We start from the raw sequence: 25,148 nt of genomic DNA on the forward strand, positions 1-25,148 counted from the left end.
TAATGCTGGGAGCGATCGAGGGCAAAAGAAGAAGGGGACGACAGAGAATGAGGTGGATGGATGGAGTCACTGAAGCAGTAGGTGCAAACTTAAATGGACTCCGGGGAATGGTAGAGGGCAGGAAGGCCTGGAGGATCATTGTCCATGGGGTCGCGATGGGTCGGACACGACTTCGCACATAACAACAACAAGAGGACAGGAAAGCCTGGAGGATCATTATCCATGGGGTCGTGATGGGTTAGACACGACTTCACACCTAACAACAACAAAGAGTGAAAAGAATAAAGGCAGAAAGAAGCAAGGTAGAAAAATGGCAGAAAATGAAAAGTAAATGGAGCAAAGAAGTTGGAGTAATGACAACCAAAGGGAAGCAAATACAGAAATGAGGGAAACTCCAGCCCAACTTGGGACGTCCTCCCCAAGACTTACTTAGGGGCAAGATTCTTTCCTCCTCACAATCATAGTTGATAATCTCCTTCCACCCTCCATAGATAGAGAAGTCCCCATCCCCAATGTTGGAATTGTTCACATTCTCCAACACTACAGGGCTACATATTCTGTCCATCTTCCATTCCACACTTGGGCAACTGAGGTGCTGTGTTCTCTCCCGTACTTGTATAGCTTCCCCCCATAGATTCAGATTTCACAAATATATGACATTTGTCTACTCCTCCCCCATGAATAAATGGACATGAGATATTAGTGAAACCTCCAGAGTCTTATTTAGAGATGGGAGCAACAGGGGAGGCAATAGTGAGTGGCTTGAGTAAAAATGAAAGGGTGAGCCCTCCCACCTTGACTTTTGTACAGGGCCCCAGCATCACTAAGACAGCTCCCACAAAGCAGTCACTGTTCCACTGCAACTTACGACAAACAATGTATGTCTATGCTGTGTACCCCAACAGCCTTCTCTGTAGAAGACCCCTTCAAAGGTAGAAGGGAGACACACAGAGCAACATGTAGAACCTTGACAGTCAGTTTGTCTTTAATTTTGGTCACATAGTCACTCACTAGTACTTGTCTCACTTTGATCTCTGTGCAGGCAGCCATCTGAGTGGTGAGGAGGCCAGGAAAGACCCCATTCTCAGTGCTGTGTGAACTGTATACCAAACCAATGACCAACAGCTGCAGAAAGCTGCATGGAATTTGTGCTCTGACATGGGGTTGCCAAGTAGCTCTTGCTTTATTACAAGCTGTTCAGACAATTGTCAGTCTGGCACAGCCTTCCCTTTCATGGACACTAAAGTTGATTGGGATGGCTTGGCTTGTAAGTCTGTAGTCTGTCAATGTAGCTTTCAAAGGCACAGGATTCTTACTGAAATGGTAGCAGATCAGATAGTCCTCCCATCACTGCTGGCATCTGATGAACTATGGTGTATGGGCATAGATAATAATTGCAGGATGTATATGGGGGGGCTTGCCAATCCATATAACAGATGTGTGGGAAAGCCAGTCAGCAGACAGCATGAGTGGGCCATCTTCAGCTATGTTCAGACATCTAGCTGGCCAGCCTCCGGATGCTCCCAGTGTGGAAATCGAACCTTTGGAGTACTATTCCACGTGGCTGGTGTGGATGGCAGGACTGCTGAGAGATATGCAATGCCCTCTATTATGTCTTAAGAACATAAGTAGAGCCTTGCTGGATCAGACATGGGCACTCTAATTCAGCATACTGGTGCCCAGGAGGGCTAAAAACCAGCACGTCAAACTTCCTTAACAGATCATTGAGGTTGGAAGCACTTTTCAAGAGTCATGCTCTAGAGCTACAAGCAGGACCCCATCCTATTTTAGAGCAGCTCTTGCCTTCAGCCCAGTAAGTGAATCCTTCTCTGTTTCCTTGGCACAGATCATTGTTTTTAGATGTATGGACGTTTATGCGCATCTACTAAACTCTAGGTTCAAAATATAGTTTTTGTTGTGTTTGAAAATGAAAATTATAGATTTATTTTTAAAAATGGACTGGTGTTAGTTATGCATTATGCAAGAAGGAATGGGACACTGCCCTCAGAAGAAACATTCTGCCTCATGTGAAAGTGTTTCAATCACCAGCTATTTAGTTATTGTGAAACACAATAACTTCTGCCAGCACAAACTGATTTTTATCCCCAAGATTAGAATTTGGCTTGGGGTGTGAATATACCCCAGAACACACTTTTACATTTGTTCATAAATGTTGTGGTAGTTGGTCTCAGTCCTAACATTTGTTGTTCACATGGTCATTCGGTTTAAAACTCTTCATGGCCCAGGACCTACATATCTAAAAGACTTTCTCTTTCCTTATGTCCCTGTGTGCCGTCTACGGACTGCCAACTACTGGCCCAGTTTAAAGTGCTTCACCTGACATCATCAACCTATGTGTTTTCAATCGTAGCTTATGCTTTGGGGAGCAACCTGTCATTCTAAAACTTTAGCAGGCACTGCAAAGCCTTTTTATTTGCAAGTGCTTTTTAATGGGGTATAGATGATGATGAGACTATTCGGTCGAGACTGATTCTTGCCGATTCTATGGCACGGCTGCCACCATGATTTCCAATCTTGCACCATTTTTTTAATGTTGTGTAATGTTCTGGCCGGTATCCATTTTGATCGTATCTAACTACTGTGTTCATCAGCATGGTTTCCTTTTTCCACTGACCAATCCTAGCACAATTGCTTTCACCATTGTGTTGGATTGCATGATATGGCCAAAGTAAGTGAGCCAGAGTTTCGTGATTTTGCCTACCAGTGATAGATCAGGCTTTATGCGCTGTAGTATTTCCTTGTTTGTGACTCTTGCCATCCATTGGACTAACAGAAGCCATCTTCAATACCAGAGTTCAAACAAATTGATTCTACTCTTGTTTGATCTTTTCATGGTCCAACTTTCACAAACATAAGTGGTCATTGGAAATATGATAGATTAACTAATCTACATTTGGTAGACTGTGGACATTTGGGGAAAGGCGGTGTTAATCTATTTAAATTGTAGTATTTTTACTGTAATTGGTAAGATGCCCAGAGCCCTTAGGAAAGGTGGAATATCAATATTTTAATTTTTGAATAGAATTAGTGAGAGAGGCATATTAAGCATTTTAGGGACCTGACCCTTGTTTACACACTGGTATACTTTATATGCATTACACAGTTTTTTCCCCCATGCAAGCATCACTATTTAAATCTGTTTTTTTCAGGCTATATCAGAGGTATCAAGATGATACCACAGAAGGGGTCCTCTACAGAATGCTTTTGCATAGTTTAGGAGTTGCAGATCTGCCAAAGGAATTAATAGCCATAGTAAACAGCCCTTCATCCCATGGAAGTCAACAAAGAGAAGAAAAAAGGCAGGTGGACCTTTCGGAAAGGTATTGTAAAAGTATTTGTGATTGCTAGTGTAGTTAGTTCTCTGCCAAGGGTTTAGAAACAAGTGTTATGTAAAACTCTGTGTGTGTGTGTGTTGGACTACATGGCTTGCATGGCCCCTTCCAACTCTATGGTTCTAAGTCAGTTTCCTAACCTCACTGAAATTTTCTATTTTCCTTGGAAGGTCTTCTGATGTTTTGCCTGAAAACGAACCTCCACAGGCTTTCTATCTTATTTTCCTTCCCTGTTCCCTGCCCCATCTTCGTCAGGAGAGGGCTTAGAAGCTTCAGCCATGTCCCATAGTTGTGTGTGTGTGTGTGGGGGGGGTGGCAACCATATTTATTGGAAGATATTCTTCCTCAACCCATAGGTGATTCAGCAGTGGAGCAGCCATTGAAGGGCTGTCTCGGCCTCAGCTAGGAGGCCCTGGTTTCATAGGTTATCCATGTTGCTCTGCAGTAGAACAGCTAGATTTGAGTAATGTAGCACTTTAGAGACCAATGAGATTTTCAGGGTATAAATCTTTCAAGATTCAAAGCTCTGATGAAGGGAGCTATAGCTATCAAAAGCTTATACCATGAAAATATTGTTTGTCTCTAAAGATGCTACTGATCTTGAATAAGGCAGGCAATTGGCAGTACCTCTATCTGAGAGGAGGAGGCATGCTGACCCAGTCTGTTCCATAGAAGTTGTGCCAGTGGGAGGAGGTAGATTCCCTCACAAGGTTCTCTGTCAGTTTAATATTTGTCTCATCAACCGCTCTGTTTTAAAACTGACCACATGGCATAATCCTTGAAATCTGATTATAGCTTTCTCAACAATTGTCACAGTTTGTAAAAACCTCTGATGGGCAAATGTACTCTGTAACTGCAACAATACAAATCATTAAATGTTTACTCAGATATTTTATGTGGCTATATTTAAGATACTTGCCTTTGTTGCTAATCTTCCAATTTTAGAATCAAACAGATTGAAGACTATGCTTACAAATGCACCAAGAACAGAACTGTGGATGAAGTTATGGAAAGACTGAGGGACGGTATCCTGCAACGAGAAACAAACCTTAGAGACTGTTTTCTTTGCTATACCAAGCAAGCTGGTGGGAAATTGAGTAAAACTGATTTCCGCAAGGTGATTTCCCATTTTATTTGGACATTCTCATCCAAAATGATGTATATTGTTTTGTGGAGATGTTTCCTATTTAATTTCATGGCTTTTGTGCAATCGCAAAATCGGTACTGTACATTGCTGGCTGCAGAAAAATCTGGAAATTTTCAAGAAGTGAAGGAGTGCTTCTACCCCTCAACTTCTTCCTGTCAAAGTCAACATGTGACTGGAAAGAATGTTCATCCCTTCAGTTCTCTGTCACCATGGACAGGGAACTCTGTTCTTCATGGCCTTTCTCCTCAGCTCTAGCAATGCAGAGGAGGCTTGCTTTATTGATTTCTTTGTTTGCTACATGACTATGGGGGGTGGAAAATGACGATTTACGTTCTACTTTGTTCTTAACCATTTTGCCATTCTCCAGAAGGCCATATTCTTCTTGTGCTCTAATTACATCATTGATGGCAAGAAAAATGGCACAAAGTGATGATCCTTTGCTATGGGGGATCAGACAGTACTGTTCATCCCATACTCTGTTCACCCCAGAATTGCTCTCCAGCAGAGACTCTTGTTTTAAAACTGTTCTTTGGGAGAAAGATTTGGCAGCCTAAGATGCTCCATCTAGTGCCAACAATGGTACTGCCTGCCTAGTTTGAACTGTTTTGGTTTTGTTGGTTCAACAATCAGAAATATCTGTTACATCCAGTTGATACATTTCTAGCCCTCTTGGCCCAGTTCAGCCAGTCTGAACTGTCTACAGAACATTGAAGTCAAAGGCAAAGCATAGAGACGCAAGAAGTTAAAATTATGTTCCAGTAAAAAACAGAAAAACGTAAAACCTTAAATTACTCTAAATTGCTGACATTCAGAATTCAAGGATACAAAGCCAGGGCAGGTCATGATAAGCTCTTTTTATACTAGCAAATAACATATTTCCTGGTCCTCATAACAGAGGACAAGAAATTGGCCAAGGTGCTACCGGTTGAAAGCATTAGGTTTTCTAAGCAGTAGATTAATTTTGCTCAGTATGTGGCTAACTGTGGTAAGCTGGTGCATAGCCTTTGCTGTCAAAAATTCATGTATGGCTTAAGTCTTTAGCCTTCCCTAATGAGACTAACGTTTGAGTGGAGGACTTGTCCTTTGTTCACCTCTCAGACAGGTGATGCCATGGACAAAAGTAGGCTAACAGGAGCACCTTAGTATAAAGGAAAACACTACTCTTGACTCCTGTTCAGAACCCTTACTACTAATCCAGTAGGTATTACCCTACACCTTGTATTGGTCTGCAAAGGCCTCTTATGGGCTTGCTCAATATTTCAAAATGACATATTCTAAACCATAGGACACGCAAATTGCTCAGTTTGTAGAGATTCTCATCTGAGACCCAAGGCTACCTGTTTGTCCCACACCTTGTTATTCTTTGACAGATTAGCACCTTATTTACCTATTTGGAAGATCACCTCTGACGTTCTCACTACTGTTGATTCAGGTTACTAGTTTGCTAGTTCTACTTGTTTCTGGGCTCAGTAGTGAGGTTCCCTCTCTCCCCAACAAAGAGCCATTTAACAAGTCCCATCATTTGAGGTTGCCTACAGGTTTTATTATCCAACCTTCTTGTAGAACATCTCTCCATTTTCAGCCTGGAGATATTTTTGTACCGTAAAGGGTATGTTTTGTTTAGCAGTAGTTCCTCCTATGCATATTAAATATATGTCAACAGTAGTGTTTCAGATAAGATTACAGGTTGTAGTAACTTCCCCCACATCAATTAATTGTTGGTTGTGCTTCCTCATTGGCCTGGCCTGCTCACCTATGGAGTTCATTTGGCACACAGTGAGCCAGCTGGGTTTATTGGTTAAAACTGGGAGAAATCCAGTTCCTATCCCATTCTATTCCATCAAGTTTATTTATGCAATCCTAGATTCTTGCCCAGTCAAAAATCTCCCTACAAAGTGGGCCCATTCAATAAAAAAAACTTTTTTTCTTTTTTGGCTGTCAGTCCTCATGGCTTTGACTGCCATGATAATTCCTTTCGCCTGCCTCTTTGAGGCCTTCATAAAAGTGATTTCTGCATACTTTTGACCCATTGTTTAATTTTTTCTCCCAGATTCCTTGTATGAACATAGAGTGGTTGTCCCTGAGTTTGCAATTCATTCTTTGGAATCCACTTTGTTCTGTTTCCCTGAGATCACTGTCCCTCCCTTACTAGTTAGGGAGTTCATTGTGAGGGTTTGGTGACCAGTGGCTCTTTGTCTACTCTTGAATCTTATCACATTAACCTTTTAGAGCTCAAAGCTATAAAATATGCTGTAAGTTCTTTTGGAATGATGTTTCAAGGCAAAGCAGTTCAAATTGCTCTGGACTACATACACCACAGCTTGCAGAGAGTTAACTCTGCTTGGAGGGTCAGGCCATATGGCATTGGAGCATAGCCCACACCTATGTCTTTGAAGTCAATCACATCATGAGGACAACAACCTTCTAGTATACATTCAGAGTAGAACCCACCACCATGTGGCGTATCCACTGTTATAATTTTCATCCTACTTTTTCACAATGGGGCTTCTATATGATAGATCTATTTGCTACATAACAGAATACAAAAAATTCTGCTTTTTTGTTATATTTCTGCTAGGGATAGCCTGTCATTAAGGATGCTTTCTTACTAGTTTAGACATGTGATATTTTTTACATTCCCTTCCAGTTCTCTCTCTGGACAGAGTGATCTGCGAGTTATACAAAGACCAGGCCTACAGTATTTTAGTCACATCCTTTTGCCTCATCAAGCCTGATTTGCTACTCTCAGGAATCTGTCTCAGATCTACTACATCCAGTTCCTGTAAAGCTTCAACATCCTCTTATGGGACAATCTTTTCCATCCCAATGTTGCTGCTCTCCACCTTACAGTATGATACATCCATCTGCTTCTCCCATGTTCTCCTCAGAAGTAGCTGCAATTCTTCAAGGTGTCTTCAGGCTTTTTAGAAAATCCTATATGTTTAACTTGGAAATATTCTGTGTTTGAACTTTGATCAAAAGTTTGAATCCTGTCTCATGTACTTTTGGATTTGATTATGACTAGTTGGTGGAACTTGAAAACTATGGTCTTTTCTTTTCCTCTATTAAAATTCACTTTGCTGTCATATCTTAACCTTCTCAAGGAAAGTCCCATTTTCTTTAAGGGCCCTTTTAATCTCTGACCTCCAGTTATGCTTCCTGTTTCACAGTGGATCTTTTGAGCATATAGCTTCTTACTTTCCAGCAAGCCATTGTTTCTAGTTGGTATCCTGTGGCCAGTCAACCAGGGGAAAGTAATGGTGAGTACCGCTCCACAAGATTCAAACACCATAGTAAGTACAGAAGAGTACCTAACAACCTCAGCAACACCCACCAGCCAATGACTACTTCGTTATGAATGACATACAGAAGTACAAACAACTACAGCCTACCCTGCTGGTGGCCTGTACCAGACAATGTGGACAATGACATCATTTCAGGTCTGTGCCCAGTTGAATTGCTGTTTACACAGAGACCAAAAAGATACATGGAAAATAAATAACACCGAGGAAATGACTGCTAGTGTTTTGTGGCTCAGAGGGGTCACCACATGGTAGGGTGATTGTGTTGAGGGATGGGTCATGCCCATTCAACTGATCTATCAGGAATTGCATTGGTTCTTGTTGTGCATAGCCTGCTGGGGATGCTCCATGAGGCTCTGATACTTCAAGGCAAGAGGTACCATGGATGCCTACAGATAAGAATTAATTTTTGGTGATCCATCTAAGCTCAATTAGTCAGGTCTCAGTAGCAATATTGAAATAGTATATTCTAAAGTTCAAAATTCCATATACCCAGCCAAGGAAAGAGTTAAAAACATTTTATCCCTATGAAATTGTTTAAAGTCTCATGTCTTATGCCCAATAATAAGAAATACCTTGTTATTTTTATTCTCTTGAAGTTATTGGAAGATATTTGTATGCCAGTGGAAGATGATCAGTTTAATCTACTCATAGAGAAAATAGGATTCCCAAATGGAGGGCTGAGTTATCTTGATTTTGTGGCAATATTTGAAGGTAACTGCATACTTACTGTCGATTTATCGTGTTTGTCCTGGAACAACTGAGAATTTCCTCTCTCAGTTCTATAAGCCTGACTTCATCAGTGTGTCTTTTGCAGACTGAATTTGTGCTAAAATAGAAGTCAGTCTGAGACTAGGTAGAAACCTATTTAATATGTTAACCATTTATCAAAACACCATAACAGTGATTAAAGAAGCAGATTTTATCCAAGGAACATTAGCTAGGTTGTGAAAGGTTATGATTTCCTCCCAACTACTCTGTAACATGGGAAAACATTGAGATCATATGGGAGATGCTGAAGATATGGCTCTTTCCCAAAATAATATAATGAATTGTGATGTAGGAAGCAATCCATACATTCCATTTGCTTCTTCAGTGCAATCTTAGCATGGGAAGAGACCACAAGAAGTTGCAACTATGTCATTCCTATTGCCTAACAAGCATGTTTATGACTTGAAAATTATATAATTATATTTCTGTTATTGTTATTGATATAGTACCTTGGTGAAGGGGAGTGATCAGATAGAGGATAAAGGGATTATTTCGAACCCCAGAGGTAAATTACTATCCATGTCCAGTGTGGTGAAGTGGTTAATACTTTTGGAGTAGTATCTGGGAGACTTGGCTTCAAATCACTACTCATGCTGTGGAAACTCACTAGATAACGTGGAGCCAGTCATACTCTCTCAGACCAACCTACATGGGAGGATAAAATGGGAGAGATTGGTATAAGCTACTTTGGGTCCCCGTTCAGGACAAAGGCAGGATACTAATGAAGTATATAAGTAAATAAATGTCAAAGTTCTGTTCCACATATCCTGGAATCCCAAGGAGGGATCAACCTCTTTCAGACCAGGGTGTGGATGAACAGAGAGGAAATATGAGGCTTGCAGTGATTGGTCAGCCACTGACTCACTTAATTGCCTTGTGCTACATTTCTCATTTTACATCTTTTTGAAGAGAGGCACACAGCAGGATTTTTCAGTACCCAAGGGAGGAATAGGAAATATTTGCTGGCTAAGGATTCTGCCGATTCGAATATTTTGCAGGACCAGAACCAGCCATATTAGATTAAAGAAACTTCCCCCCTGTTGTAAATTGAGAAGAATTGCTATATACCTCTGTGTATAACTATATATTGGCCTCTGATGAAGATCAGTATGATCGAAATACATTAGGTCTGAATTTTTTGCCATTTGTGGTGTACACACGGAGATGTGTTATATGTGCCCAATAGATACGATATTCTTTTATGGTTTTAAACATTTTGAGCTCAAATAATAAATTGTTTCTATTTTTCTATATTTGGTTTTATCCCTAAACATTGCGGTTCTTACCATCAAAGAGCATCAGGTTTTAGGAATCAATTTGTGGATGACTATGCTTCCTTGTAGGGCAAAATTAGCTTAGACAAGTCATGGCTTTTTTTCAGAAAGTTTGATGGTACATCTGCTGGCTAGGAGGATGGTGGGGTGGCCATGCCACAGTGATTGCTGTTCTTCTTTCCTGTTCATGGGAAGCAAGGAAATTAGATTCAAGTATTAAAATATATTCACGTATAAATCGGATCCAGAATAAGAGCAGCAATCCGTGGCTTAATGCCATAATTTATATTTATACAACATTCTTTTATAGTCCAGTTGTTGTGATGGCATACATCACAGCAGAGGATTTCTAGTTGGTGCTGGGAGGGGGACCCTTCCTGGATGTTCTGGGTTCTTTTTAAAATTAAGATATTTTATACTGGTTTGTGATTATTGTAAACTGTCTTGAGCCCACTTGTGGGAAAGGGTGGTATAAATGTAAAATAAATAATAAATATCAATGATAAATAACATGTGAAACCTGTAACTTTTAAGTAAATATTTTCTTGATAAATAACTAGACTGATGCTGGCTGTTCAATACTACTTTACATGACATGTGGAGATCATTGAATGCTTTATTCTAACGTAATTATTTTAGATTCCAGGCTGGGTGGACTAGGACATGCTACACAAGTAAATACCAGCAAGTGTCCCTTTGCGTCAGCTGAAGAGTGCCTAAACCGGTTGAGTGATAAAATGGCGGAAGAATATGGGGTAATCATATTCAGCCTTTTATTTTTTATTCATATTCTAAGTGTCTTGAGCTGACACCTGGCCTAGACTCACCCAGGCTCCCATCAGCTGTAGCAGTGCTATCTCAGACCCCATGGGGTCTGGACTCAACAATCAGACCAGCAGGCACTCCTGCACGGTGGAAAGGAAGCAATAAACTGTAGAATGAGAGAGGTTATGTGATGTGGTGGGACACTGAAGGGACCATATATGTACTTCTCAGGACCTCATTGCTACTTCCTCAACCAAGAAAGGTGGGAAGAGTACCCATTGCATAGTCTCAACTCCAGCCAGACCATTCACAAGTACCTATGCAATAAACACATGAACACACTTCCAATGGTTGTTCCATTACTTCAGGGTGGACAGCTCTGTCCATGGAGCTTGGCCTGGGCCAGAAACCCACACCATAACCATGGGGCAGAAGGCACAGCTTTGTGCCTTGGCAGAGCTGCTCTTTTTTTCCCATCCACCATTCCAAGTTGTCTCCATACAGACAACTGGATCAAATCACCGAAGACGGCAGCTTTTAAAGTGCCCCTCCATGCTGCTGCCAACATACTTGCTGGGGAAAGACCCCTGCCTGACCCCTGATCCTTGTCTCCTCTTGCAGTAAGCATTCTCAACAAAGGACAGGCGTCTCTTTGAACTTTAAAGAGCACACACACATGCATACACACATGCTTTTAAAGCTTTCCCTGGCAATTTTGCAGGGAACTGCTACATTGCTAAACTTAGAGAGGAGAACTGCTATCTTCTTGGACATTTAATGCAGCTTGAAGACTCTCTACTTACAGTTTAAAAGTAACACACATAGCAAGAAACTAACCAGTAAGTGCCGACCAGCCACACAACACACATACTAAAAATCCTGTTTTGAAACAGTCTTCTACATTTTGCCCTTTTGCAAAAGATTTGGAATGATGACTCATTTGTTTTAACAGAATAAGTCAATTGTTGATAATAAACTGAATATTTCCTATTAGGACCCATACATTGCCTTTCGTAAAATAGACCGGAACCATGATGGTATAGTCAACATGCTGGATTTCCGGTGCCTCCTGGATTCCCTTTTAATCACCTTGACTGATGAAGAATATGCACATCTGCTTGGTATCTTGGGTATGAACATGACATCTACATTAAACTACCCAGAATTCCTTCATTTGTTCCAGGATCATGCAACTAAAGATATACGCCCTTGGCTGGCTCCATCTTACAAGTAAGATTTATATTTTAGTTATATGAATTAGATAATATAGGATGGAAGCTATGATACATAGTTTATTATAGAATACACAGATGTAAAATAATTTGTTATTTACTACTTAAAAGGGTGAAAAAAATCCTCACCCCATCTGCTTTTGTTACATATTTGGCAATAAATCAGTTTATTTTAGTTTTCTCAGACTTATTCATGGGCTTAAAATGAAGTCTTTCTACAGCTACTGTTTGTTGGCTGCCTGGAGAGGAATGGGAAGGCGACTGTAAGCCGCTTTGAGCCTCCTTTGGGTAGGGAAAAGTGGTATATAAGAACCAACTCCTTCTTCTTCTTCTTCTTCTTCTTCTTCTTCTTCTTCTTCTTCTTCTTCTTCTTCTTCTTCTTCTTCTTCTTCTTCTTCTTCTTCTTCTTCTTGTAGACCACTGGACTGAAAAGGAGAATAGAAATAGTTTAAATAAAATATCTTCCTTAGGTTACTATTGGACTAATTCTTTCAGTGGTCATGGACCATATCCACACTTTTCAAGCAATACAATGTTTTAAAGAGCTGTATCCGCTCTGAAATTCCCATAGTCTTTGGGCACAATTTGCCAAGCTGTAGCAGTGTTGTTATGGGGATTGGAATTTCCCCCCTTCAAATTATGGCCATTGTCCCTAGTGAAATGAATGGGTCCTGTGCACATGGCTTCAGAGGCATTACAGCTTGGATATCATTCCTAAAAGACTGTGAAATGAAATACAAATAAATAAGTAGATGGGTTCATCTGTTTTATAGCCTGCTAACATTTATCACAACAACATGATTAAATTTAAATAAGGAGAATGGGAAGCGAAATCAGCTTGCACATCCTATTCCCTTCATTTCCCAGAATCATCTAAAAAATATCTTTTGCATTCTCCCCAACTGGGAGATGCTAAAATAAACCTCAGTGTTGAAGTTGCTTCTCTCCCCTGAAAAACATCATTTCACAAAATAGTAAGAATTCAGAAGTGCAAATTTTAAAGTGTTGGGCAATGGTTGCACAATTAGCAATATTTGTTAGCTTTTTATACCGCCCTCCCATATAGCTCAGGGCGGTTCACATAACACATTGTACGGGTAATACATAGAACAGTCTAAGCATATAACGCAGTCATAAATAACTTGTCAACAATCGTCCAACAGGGATCCAGGGATCACCAGCTGGTTGGTGATGGTGGAGCTAATGATAGCTAACATATCTTTTCTGACCTGTCACCAGCTCTTGCAAGGAGTTTGCATAGTGAGAATGGCCAACCAGGCCAGCACGAGGGCCCCTCTTCAAGTCTCTCAGAAAGGACTCCTCGTGATGGATGCTGATCTAGGTGATTAGGGAGTTCATCCGCAGCGGGCAACCCAATTAAAGATTCAATTCCAGACCAGAAATTAGTATGAGCACCTATCAGCTGTAACTAGGCTTTTCATTCCAGAGTCAGTTGTAGGATCAGAATGGGCTGATATGTGTGGCAATCAGGTTAATGAAGTGCTGTGCCAACTAACATGAGGGGAGATAAAGTTCTAGGATTACTAGGCAAACTGAAAACTAGTAAGTCTGCTGGTACAAATAGCATACACCTCAAAGAATTCCCATGTGAAACTGTTGATGCACTTACAGGTATATGTAACTTTTCAATAAAATTGGCCTCCCTGACAGATTAATGGAAAGTAAAATGTCAACCCAGTTTTTTATAAAGGGGTTCAGAGGGGATCCAGTGAATTACAGGCCAGTTAGTCTAATACCTGTTCCAGGTATATTATTCAACACGGTTATTAAAGAGGGAATTATTAAGCACATCAAGGAACAAAGCCTACTGAGGAAAAAATCAATACGGCTTTTGCTAAGGAAACTCTTGCTTCACCATCATTTTGGAGTTCTTTGAGCAAGTTAAGACACTTGTGGATAAGGACAATTTTATAGGTATTGTATACTTGAACTTCCAAAAGGCTTTGACAAGTTTCCACACCAAAGACTCCTAAGTAAGCCTAGAAACCATGGGCCCTCTTATTGATTAAAATTTTGTTAACTAGCAGGAAGCAGAGAATAGGAATTCGTAGGCAGTTCTTATAATGGAAGAAAGTGAGCAATGGGGTATCACAAAGATCAATATTGGATACCGGTGCTTTTTAATTTCTTCATAAATGGTTTTGAATGGAACGTGATGAGTGTAGTAGCTAAGTTTGTTGAAAACACACAATTATTTAGGATGGTAAAAAACTAGCCTAGCTGTGAAGAGCTCCAGGAGGATGTTTCCTTTCCTTTATGATTATGCTCCTCTTACTGAAAATCATGAGAAAAGTCAATACAGATACAAGGAAAACTACAAAGCAGTAAGTAAACATTAAAACACAGCTTGGCAAATCTCTTTATCCGATCTATGTAATGGCTGTATTTGGCAAGAAAATCTGTTTTCTCTGGATGTGTGTCTGCCAGAAAAAAAAGATCACAGAGATTCAAGAGGCAGCTGATACTTGCTCAGGATAGGTGTAATCCAGAGGTCTATGAGTGATCTCTTCTTTTATTCTGGTTAGACTTTGTAAAAAGGCAGGAGACAGAGTTTCCAGATCAAGGCTGTTCCGTGTTTTTCATCAAATAAGGTCTTGTATGATTAGTTCCACATAGGGAATCGCTTCCAATAATGCATGACCTAGGGAATCTAACTTGCTGCATACAATTATGCTCCGAGCCATCTTGGTGTAGTGGTTAGGAGTGTGGACTTCTAATCTGGCGAGCCGGGTTTGATTCCCCATTCCCCTACACGCAGCCTGCTAGGTGACCTTGAGCATGGCACAGCACTGATAAAGCCGTTCTGACAGAGCAGTAATATCAGGGCTCTCTCAGCCTGACCCACCTCACAGGGTGTCTGTTGTGGGGAGAGGAAAGGGAAGGCAATTGTAAGCCGCTTTGAGACTCCTTTGGGTAGAGAAAAGCAGTATATAAGAACCAACTCATCTTCCCATGAAGAACATGAAACAGAGTCTCAAGCCTGTCCCCTACCTTTCTACAAGGTCTAACCAGAATAAAAGAAGAGACTATCCCACAAGTTTTCTTGCATGAACTTTATTTCATGATTGTTAAAATATAATAAAAAAATATTTTTGGAGAAGTACAGTATTTGCTGGTGTATACGACTACTTTCCCCCCCTGAAAAACATGCCTCCAAGTGGGGGGGGGGGTTGTCCTATACGCCGGGTACACTTCAGTTGGGATAGACATAGCTGCCCATAGTGGCCTCCCAATGCCCGCCCACCTCATTCTACATTCCATCCAGTATCGTGCGGTATCCAGCATGGCCGTCGTGGATCATCAGCGTGGCTGCAGTGAGCATCAGCAGCGAGACAGGGGTGCCAGCCTTTTCGGCGTGACTGGCCCATTCTCCTCGGCAGGAATCAGTGGCACTCCGGCCCGTCCCTTGTCTACGTAGAGCTCGCACATGCGCACTTGCGCACTAGTGCCGGTCACAGGGAGATGCAGGAGCGGGCCGGAGGCACTGCGATTGCGCTGCGGTTGTGCTGCGGCCGTACAATGGTGACAATGACAGGTACTGTAATGTAATGTAACAAACTCTATATTTTGAGTGGAAATGTTGAGGGATCGTCTTATACACTCAGTCATCTTATATGCTGGCAAATACGGTAAAACCTCAGGTGACCTAAAATGACGCATGATGGAGAGAAGTGAGAGGGATACCTTTTTATGTATGCCACGTGATCAAAGATATGACTCCTTCTGCAGCCTAAAGTGCTACAATGCAGAATGCAGGGCCAAAATAAACATGGCATGCTACAGTGTCTCGTATCTAGGGTTTTTAAAAAATTAAAATGTGTTGGGAAGCTGTGACTGGGAAGAGGAGAGTAGCAGGTGAGAGGGCAAGAATGGAGATTGCTTAACCATGGCCATCCGTCACCTCAACAGCCATCCTTTTCAGTTGCTTTTCTTTCTTTGTGTCATATCCAGTTTGGTCCTGAATTCTAGAAGATTTGCAACCCTATGGTTTGATCCAACCGTGTTTTCACGGTTGAATTGGTCTTTTTTTGACCATCAGAAATCTACTCTGGGAATCATGAAACCTGCATGGACAAAAACATGCAAAATTGGGGGGTGGGGTGGGAGGCTAAGGAGAGGAATTAAAGCTGTCTGGGTCTCACCCATAGAATTTTATTTCAGCTTCTTCATGGTTGTTTTAGTGTCTGCTCACAATGGAGCAGTTCTCTGTTTCCCTCTCAGAGTTCATCACCACTTTGTCTTTTATATTTTTTCTTTGATGTATAAATCTTCTTCCTCAAATGTCAGCAACAATTAAGCATCCACAAATTGTAACAGGGATAAAGAGAACTTGTAAAAGTGTCATCCCTAACTTGCAGTTGGAGAACTGTAACAACATTTGCATGAAATTCATTTGCATGTAAATTCTTGAGATACAAATCTGTATACTATAAACTATAATAAAAGATTTTACCCAAATAAACTGTGCGGGGTATTAATGATATCATTAAATAAATCACAGTTAACTTAATACTTTTTCTTACTTTCTGAGATCCAAACAGATAGCTGCAGATGCGGATCTAGCTTGTGAACAAGCTCATTACTATCTTTGTATCAAAGCACAAAGCAGATGGAATGACCTAGCCACGGTAAGCTCTACTTTTGAAAAATAAATATCCTTCTCTAAAACACATCTGAGAACTTCACATGGTGTTTAACTTTGATGATATTTAAAAAAAAAACAACAGCAGCCATTTAGCTACAATAAACAAATAGTTCATTAATGGTCAGAACTTAAGATAAGCTTAACAATACTATATATCTTCCTCTTCAAGCCCCTGGCTTGCTGCCTAGATTTCTCTGGGTGCAAAGGGTGGGGAGGATTTTCATCAATCCTTCCAACCTATGGCAACTCAAAATATATCCCCAAATGCTTCTCCTGGGGGACAGAGGGCACTTGGCAATATCTTGGGGAGAGACAGAGGTCTCCCACAGTAGGGGGAGTCAGCAAAAATTGTACTCCACCCCCCACTTGTATGCATGGAATTCAAGCCTCAGCTTTTAGAAATGTAATTTAAAAGCCCTACTATAGAGGCACGTTCTGTAATTCCTGACTGAGGGCTCAGAGGGGTTGTTTCCAGAACTGGTGGCAATAAACTGGAGGTTCTCTTTCTTAGAACCACCAATATAGCAGGAGGCCTCCTGGTAATTACCTTGGATGCTTTCCAAAGCCTTGAGTATCAGTGAAAGGATTGGGAGGGGGAGGAAAGCCCAGCATCCCAGTGGCACCCTGGTGCACGCAAGCTACATCTGGGATAACTGGAAGTGACACAGGATGCTCTAGCTCGAGTGTCCTCATCAACATTGTGAATTCACTTCTGGGCACACAGGAAGTGACTTCACTGCATTGCTGCTGAGGACCTCCCCCACCCAATATATTTCCCACTGGTTGATATTCTCTTACTGTTACTTCATTCTCCTCACTGTGTAAAGGTAAGATTTACTCCATGCTTGTTTCTGTGAGAGTCACACTTCCGGACATGCCTCCTGACTGGCAGAAGGAAGGCCAGTCTTATGGTAAACTGAGAATGCACTTTCCACAGGAATGGGAGATTCTGCTTGTATATCTGGGTGTGGTTGAGATATCCAATCATGTCCAGTGTTGAGGTTCTGAAAAAGGCTGGTCCTTCCAGAGGGTAAATGAAGAGAACAAGGCAAAAGTAGTGATTCATTCAAAATAGCAATGAGCAGTCTCTTCTGTTGAACATGGCAAGGTATAGTCATTAGGATGTCAAATTAAGATCTGGGAAGACTGCTGGGGTCTTGGCCATAATCTACATCACGAGGCTGTAAAGATAAAACGGAGAAGCTGAGAACAACATATGCCACTTTGAATATGTACTGGGGAAAAGAATGGGGTATGAATATATTCAAATATATATATTTCTCCAGTGCTCGAAAGTAGGGCAATCACATCTCTTGGGTAGAAGCTGCTCCCTGGAGGCAAGGAGGACCATACATTTTTGCTGACTCTTAGTGAGTAGGGTTTCTCCCTCTGTCCCCATTGTAGGCCCTGTCTTGCTTGTAGACAAGTGGCTACTTCATAGCAGAAACTCCCTTTTCTTCATGTTTTTTATTTATTCTTCTCCACACTGCCTTTCTTTCCTGAGGGCTTTATATAAGTATCATTGCAGGAACTGGATGAGAGATGCCTTTCTGGCAAACCTACATTCCAGGGTTCTTTTCCTGGGAAGAAGCAGTTATGCCATATATCATGTTATGGTGTTGGGTTTTGGCTCCCTTTGCCACTTCCTCTGTTGGATGTTGTTGTTGGGGGGAAGGGTTCTTGAGTTATACCTCCATGTTTTTACTTGATGCTGTAATTTTTATGTTCTTATATTGATATTTTAATGGGGTTTTATTGGACTTTTTAGTTTATGGACTATTTGTAACCTGCCACAAGCAGGTTCTGGGAGTGGTGGGAAACAAAAATCTAAATAAAAATAAATAAGTACCTGCCTGCAGGAAGGAGCTTCTATGCATGAGTTGTGAAGGCCCCATCCTAGAACCACTGAGAAGAGAACTTCACAGTAAATGAACAAACTTTTCATTCCCATATAAAACTTCATTTGCATAAAACAGTTAAGTATCTGTTTTAAGGCCCAAATCAAACCATATGGTATACACAAACTGAAAAAGGGAGGAAAGTTTGTAGAGGACAAATGAAGAAAAAAAACTGTGCAATAAAGACCTCTGGAAAACAAACTGATAACGTGCATAAATATTGTGTATTTGATTTTCATATGAAAAATAAAAAATCCAAGATAATGCAATATGTAATATATGACAATGTCTTGTTCAATTTCAATACACATAGGAGGTATACAAATATGGTGATTACATAAATAAGAGATTAATTCCTGGGTATTACTCCTTTTGAAAATTATCTTCAGTTGATTCTAAACCTTCCTATTAATTGGCTCTGTTTTGCCACATATATCATGGATAAGAATTAATTAAAAAGATGTATTTTGACTGTTGCAGAGAGCTGTGATGACTCATCTTAGCAGATAACTAGCCCTCAATACATAAGATCGTTCTGGGGGCACTCCTCTTTGAGGCAGCTCCCACAAGAACTGGACTTTGGACCAGGAAACCACATAGGTCACGTTAGAGGATAGAGTCCCTTGTAAGCAGGTGTGGATGGAATGTGGTAGTTGAAAACTTATTTATGGGTTCATAGCTTTAAAATTATCCTCAATATTTGTCATTTGATTAGCAAAAAGGAACTTGAAAAATGCAAATAAGGAACTGGGAACCAACTTCAGCCTCCATATGATGGCAGCCATTTCACCCAAGGCTTCCCTGAAAGTCTTGTAATGTTTTGGGGGAGTAGAAAAGGAATCTCACAGGGAAGGCTGGGATTTTTTCATGCGACAGCACCCTCTGGACAGATGTATCTCTCAGCTCACTGGCATATTTCAAGTGACAGGTGGGATAGGGAAGGGGATAAGAGGAATAAGGAGCTCCATATGGCTGAGAGCATCACACAGAATGGAAACATGTGTCAGCATCTGACAACATGCATGTCAGGAGGATTTGTGCACAGCTGGGGTCTCTTGGTACATGTATAACATCTGAAATGGCTCATATGATGATTTTTATGGCATCTGCAGAGTAGCCAACAGCATCTAATGTGTGTCAATAAGTGACATAATTAACCTATTTGGAAGGTCTAAGACAGTGGTCCCCAACCTGCGGGCCGCGGCCCGGTGCCGGGCCGCGAAGGCCATGGCGCCGGGCCGCGGCTCCCTCTCCCCGCCCCCCCGCAGTAAAAAACTTCCCAGGCCGCAAGCTTGCGGCCCGGGAAGCTTCTTACTGCGGGAGGGCGGAGAGAGGGAATCAGGGCCGTGCCGTGCGGGTGCGGCCCAATGTGCAGGCGTGGCCCGCGGGGGCGCGGCCTGATGAGCGGGCGCGGTCCGCGTGGGCGCGGCCCGATGCTCTGCCGGTCCCCAGCCTCAGAAAGGTTGGGGACCACTGGTCTAAGAGCAGCATTAATTCCACCCAGCTCCAATACCTGCTGCTAGTATGCCTGCCAGTTACATACTGTAAACTTTCATTCTTAGTCACTTTGTGTGGCAAATGAGTGGTGTATTCTGCCCCCACCCTGAGATGACCTTTGTTCTTATTTTGTAGCTGTTTGTAAATTCAGGATGAGGGGTTTTGTCAAAAACTTTTTGGAAGTCAAAGTATATAGTTATTAAGACTATAGAGAAAGCAATGTTGAAAAAGTGAGTAGCTTATTTTAACGGCATCTCATGTTTTAGTTTTTCCACGAATATGATAGCGATGGAAATAACATTGTTCTGAAAAAGGATCTGAAAGATGTCCTGTACAGATGTGGCATTCCAATAAATCCAAAAGAATTTGAAAAACTTTGGGCAAGGTAAGACAGTTTCAGTAGTATGTTTTTTTTTAAATTTGCTTTGCCAGTAGATCCAGGGTCCCCAACTTTTTGACACATGGGGCCACATTCGCATGCCCAGTGCCTAAAGAAGGCCACCTCTTAAACCAAAATGTAACAAATTAACCTATTTATTTAGATCAAAAGTAAACATTCAAGGATAAATGAAGAAATGTTAATGCAATCCATTTTGGAATTATATTTTACTATGGAATCCTTTTATTTAGCTACACATGCTTACCTAGTCAGTATGATTTTTGTGGCTGTTTTCCATTAGCCAAGGCATTGATGTCCACATCAAGGTTTGTGACAGACAATCTTAAAATGTCATGTAAATGTTGATCTGTAAGTCTTGACCTACATTCTGATTTCACAGTTTTCATCTTGGAAAATGGTTTATTCACAGACATATGTGGTGCTAAAGACTGTGAACATGCCTGCAGCAAATTAATTTAGGTTGATAAATATACCAGGTAGTCAAGAATAGAAATCTAACAGACTATTTTCTTTGTAAATGTCTCTGAGATGTCCAGTGGCTTGCAAATCAATTAGTTCTATCTGAAAAAAAGTTACTTTCGTCTTTTGGTGCTACTTCAAATGGATTCTGAAACATTCTTATTTCCTTTTCAAGCTTATGGCAATCAGTGAATCTGTTCTGAAATTCCACCTCCAATAGGTTCAGTGCTTTAATGTATCTTTCAACATTGAATTGTAAATTCCCATATTTCTCAAACTGTAGTCCATTGCAGTGTGAGAAGTTTGAAAAGTTACCTTCAGTAACTTGGTTCACAAAATGTTTAGTTTTGCTTCAAAAGCTTTCAATTCAGTATACATGTCACACACAAGCTTTCCATTCCCCTTCAACCTTAGATTCAATGTGTTCAGGCGCTCTGTGATATCTGTTAAGAAAACCAAATAAAAAAACCATTCAGGGTCAGAAAGTGCTTCTTGACCTTTTCCTTTGTCCTTAATAAAGACTTCAATTTCATGTTGAATAATGAAAAAGTTTGAGGACTTTTCCCCTGCTAAGCCACCTGACTTCTGCATGGTACAAAACATCCCTATATTCTGCATCTATCTCTGAAAGAAAATTTTGAAACTGATGATAAATTAGACCATGATGCCTGATGTAATTGTCACTAAAGACACGGTACTCATGTTCAATTTTTTGTTTCTATGGAATAGAACTTCCTTTTGCAGACATCTTACAGGGTTATTTTTTTAGCAGAGCAGCAGTTGCAGCAGAGTTTCAATGTTATCCTTGAATAAATAAAAAGATTAGTAGCATAATTTTAGGGGCCTAACTCCTCCCTTTCCCATTAAATCCATTCTACTCTAGCTGCTATTAGCTGAGGATTTTCAATTCAACAGTGGCAAAGAAGATTCCCCCCCCCCATCCATTACAGTTCTCAGAAACACTGGGCTATATACACAGGCTAGGAACATTTTTAAAAAAAAATGGATTGTGAATCTGGCCTACTAGGTGGTAGAGTTGCAATCCTAACTACATTGAATACTATGAACACAGTCCCATGAAGTTTAAATATACACCTGCTAATACGTTTTAATTTTAAAATGACCACAGAATCCTATCTAGTTACCTCTTACTCACATCTCAATTTTTGGCTTCTTCCTTAACTCTCTCCTTGCTTGATGCTCATCTGAAACTTTAACTTTACACTCTGTAGTGATTAACTTATCTAAATTATGAGGTAATTTAACATCAATATCTCCTGCCCCCCCCCCACCAAGGGCTACAGAACCCATGTTCAAGGTGATGTATCCTAACTCCACTGATCTAGGTACCTTCCCTGTCATGGAGGGACTCTTAGAAGTAACTACAGGATGGAACTTCTGGGGAAAGGGCAGCCAAACTTGTAGTGTATCTAAAGGCTCCAAACGTATTTCACTGAGGATAGAGAGAATTTATTCCTCTATCCTCATCTCTCCCCACATGGGGGAGATACAACTGATAGGTGAATCCATAGAGAGGGCCTGATTTATACAGGTTCCATTAAAATTCTAATAACACCAAGATCAGCAGAGAATAAGTGACATACCCTCAAGGCCAACCTCCCATTTTCTTCTATTGTTACCTTTTTTCCCTTCTCTCTTTATAAATCTGTGACCTTTTGGCTAGATCTTACAGACCCGCTCTAGACCTGTTATTTGTTTCAGAAGACTGGCAGATTTCCAGCACCATTGTATCTCACCAGTAAGAGGAGTTTTGAAAATTTATGAATTACAAATTACAGAGAACCAACAAGAGATTTATGAGATTTTCCTCAGGGGAACAGGTAAACTATTGAACCACATTTAATTTAAGGTCTCCCCTCAAGAAAGCTCTAACATAAAACAGAGCAGGTATAGAGGTCTGATTCACACAGGGAGGCTTGATCTGGCTGCAATCTCCATTTTAATCTCCCAGATGAACTTTTTATTATTGCTTATACTTGTGAAATATCCTTTCTTTGGGTGAGATATACTAGATTGCCTCTTAAAATTAATCAAATAATTTTTTCTTCCTTTCTTATGGCTTTTTGTCTTCTCCCTCCCCTAAGTATAATTGCTTATAATAATACATAATACAAAACCACATTTTTTCTTTTTCTTTTTCTCTTTTTATTTTTTCTTTTGTCATTTGTTTTTCCATTGATCTCTCTTTCCATCCTCCCTTCCTACTCTTATTAGCTCTTTCTCCCATTCCTTTTCTTACCAAAAATATATTTTAATGGACTATAAGCTGTTCTGTTGGTGAAATAACAATGTTTGTGAAATGATGATAAGGAAATAAGCTACATCCCTAAATTCATCTATTCTACTTTTTTTGCACTGGTGTTTTCCTTCGCTTTCACAGAGCATTCCTGTTGAGTTTTCTACTCCTTCTGTATTTCACCCCACTTTACATGCATCAAGCCAACCCCCCCCCCAGCACTGCTTTTCCATCCTTCAGCATTCAGTTTTCATTCCATTCACTGCTTCTCTGGGAGGGGGGGTTGCAGCCATTTCCCCTCTTCCTTCACCCCAAAGCAAAAGATAATTCAAAAGCATAAAAGTTCCATAGGAATTATTCTTTCTACCCTTTTCCTGCTGCTGTCATGATCCATGGGATGCAGTCCAAGAATTCCCCTCAGAACAGGAGTTCCATGCATTGGAACCATGAACTTAGGTTAGTCATTATTGAGGGTATAATCAAGAAAGCACGAACAGGACAGGGCAGGGCAATTATAATTTTGGCTCACCTCCCCTCACCCAATTGCACAGGAAAATCTGTTCCCATAGACAACTCATTTGATCCAGGAAAGTGTGAAAGTTAGAAACAGCTAGTCTGGCTCAATAGCAAGTGTGAAAACATCTTTAGAGAAAATACAACTTGTTTACATTCAGAGGGGGAACACTGAGATAAGATGGTTGCATAGCACAAACCAAAGTCTCTGCACTGAAAGCCCATGCTGAGGCCAAAGGAAACTCAAAAGGGAGGGGCAGTAAGGATGAATGCAGTCTGGGAGTCCTCCACTGCCCACATTGAGATTGATTCTCCCACTCTGTACATTCCACCCTCCTACTTCCCTCATCAGTGTACCATCTGCACTGGCATTCCAGTTTGCCATCTTTTAAAAGTTTTTTTTTACATTGGGCTAGTAGGTCTAGTGAAAAGGCATGTAGAACACTAAACTTGTATCACTAAGGGAGAAGCACAGATCCTTGGGAAAACAAGGCAGCAGGGAAGAATATGGTTTTGATAGAGGGGGAGTGACTCTCCAAAACTTCAAATGCAAAAAGGCAAATGACTTTGGGAAGTTATAAAAGGAGAGTGATATTAGTAGACACCCTAAAAAAAAGGACAAGAAGCCTTCAAAGGCATAGATGCTCAGTGGAGCATCAGGGATGAATATGGGTTTGATAGAGAAGCATTAGATGGTCCAAAGCTTTGAGGGCAATTTTACCTATGAGCTCAGAAGTAGAAGCAATGGTTGCATCAACATTGGGGCAAAATGGATAAATTAAAAATAGTGTTAGTAAATATTAATGGAATGAACTGTCCCATGAATCCATATAAAGACTTCTAACAAACTTAAAAAGCAAAACACAGGTATATTATACCTTCAAGTAACTCATATAGAGAAGATACACTCAAGTAACTCATCCATTGTTGTTCCTCTATATATTTATGAAACAGCCTAGGGGTGGGACGTGTCCGGCTGTCCAAGTTAGAATAGGGCCAATCAGGGTGCAGCCAGCTTTGTCCTGATTGGCCCTGCCCCTGCAGCTCCCGCCTCTTTGCTCTCAGATGCCTCAGTGTCTGGAGCCAGCAGCAGGTATGGGGAGAGGGGCCTGGGCAAAGGGTCGTGGTGGAGGCTTTGCTAATGAGGGCCTCTTGGCCTACTAGGCTGCCCTTGCTAACGAGGGCCTTCTGGCCTGCTAGACTGGGCCTGCTGACTGCTTACTAAGGAGCTCTGTTCCGGCCCTGCTAACGAGCTGCCCAGCCCCCACCCACCCCATCTGATCTGGCTGCAAGCTGTCGCCCAAAGCCACTTTAAGCTGCCTGGCAGGGGGCCCGGGTAGGGGGCCCTTTCAAGGCCTGTTCTTAGGAACGGGCTTTGAAGCTAGTATAAAGAATATTTTAATAACAAAAAATAAGTAAACAATACCCTGTTTTAGCTCAAAACAAAATGTGTTTATATAAATATTAGAAGAATTAAATGAAATATATCTAATCCCAAAAATGTGGCCCATGGAAGGTAGCGTGTATGATAGCAACGATTTAAGTTCCAAACAATGCTGAAGTTAAATTTTTGTGAACTTTACCCAGACTATGCTAGAATTTCAAGATGAAATG

The 25,148-nt window shown here is 40.9% G+C and overlaps 1 protein-coding gene across 5 annotated transcripts in view; it reads left to right on the top strand.

Moving 5' to 3' along the window:
- Nucleotides 1-25,148, top strand: part of EFCAB6 (EF-hand calcium binding domain 6) — a 103,608-nt gene that overhangs the window by 43,285 nt on the left and 35,175 nt on the right. For 4 of the 5 annotated variants that reach the window (XR_013231062.1, XM_077337812.1, XM_077337814.1 and 1 more), the window contains 7 exons: nucleotides 3,171-3,341; nucleotides 4,299-4,470; nucleotides 8,402-8,516; nucleotides 10,487-10,602; nucleotides 11,607-11,842; nucleotides 16,397-16,493; nucleotides 20,172-20,290. Coding sequence is in view for 4 of the 5 variants with exons in the window: in XM_077337812.1 (XP_077193927.1) it covers nucleotides 3,171-3,341; nucleotides 4,299-4,470; nucleotides 8,402-8,516; nucleotides 10,487-10,602; nucleotides 11,607-11,842; nucleotides 16,397-16,493; nucleotides 20,172-20,290 (1,026 nt within the window). In the remaining variant the exon portion in view is untranslated. The remainder of the gene's footprint in view (nucleotides 1-3,170; nucleotides 3,342-4,298; nucleotides 4,471-8,401; nucleotides 8,517-10,486; nucleotides 10,603-11,606; nucleotides 11,843-16,396; nucleotides 16,494-20,171; nucleotides 20,291-25,148) is intronic. The other variant, XM_077337813.1, reaches the window with a different exon arrangement.

The sequence above is a fragment of the Paroedura picta genome, chromosome 5 (assembly GCF_049243985.1).
Source record: "Paroedura picta isolate Pp20150507F chromosome 5, Ppicta_v3.0, whole genome shotgun sequence".
NCBI lineage: Eukaryota > Metazoa > Chordata > Lepidosauria > Squamata > Gekkonidae > Paroedura > Paroedura picta.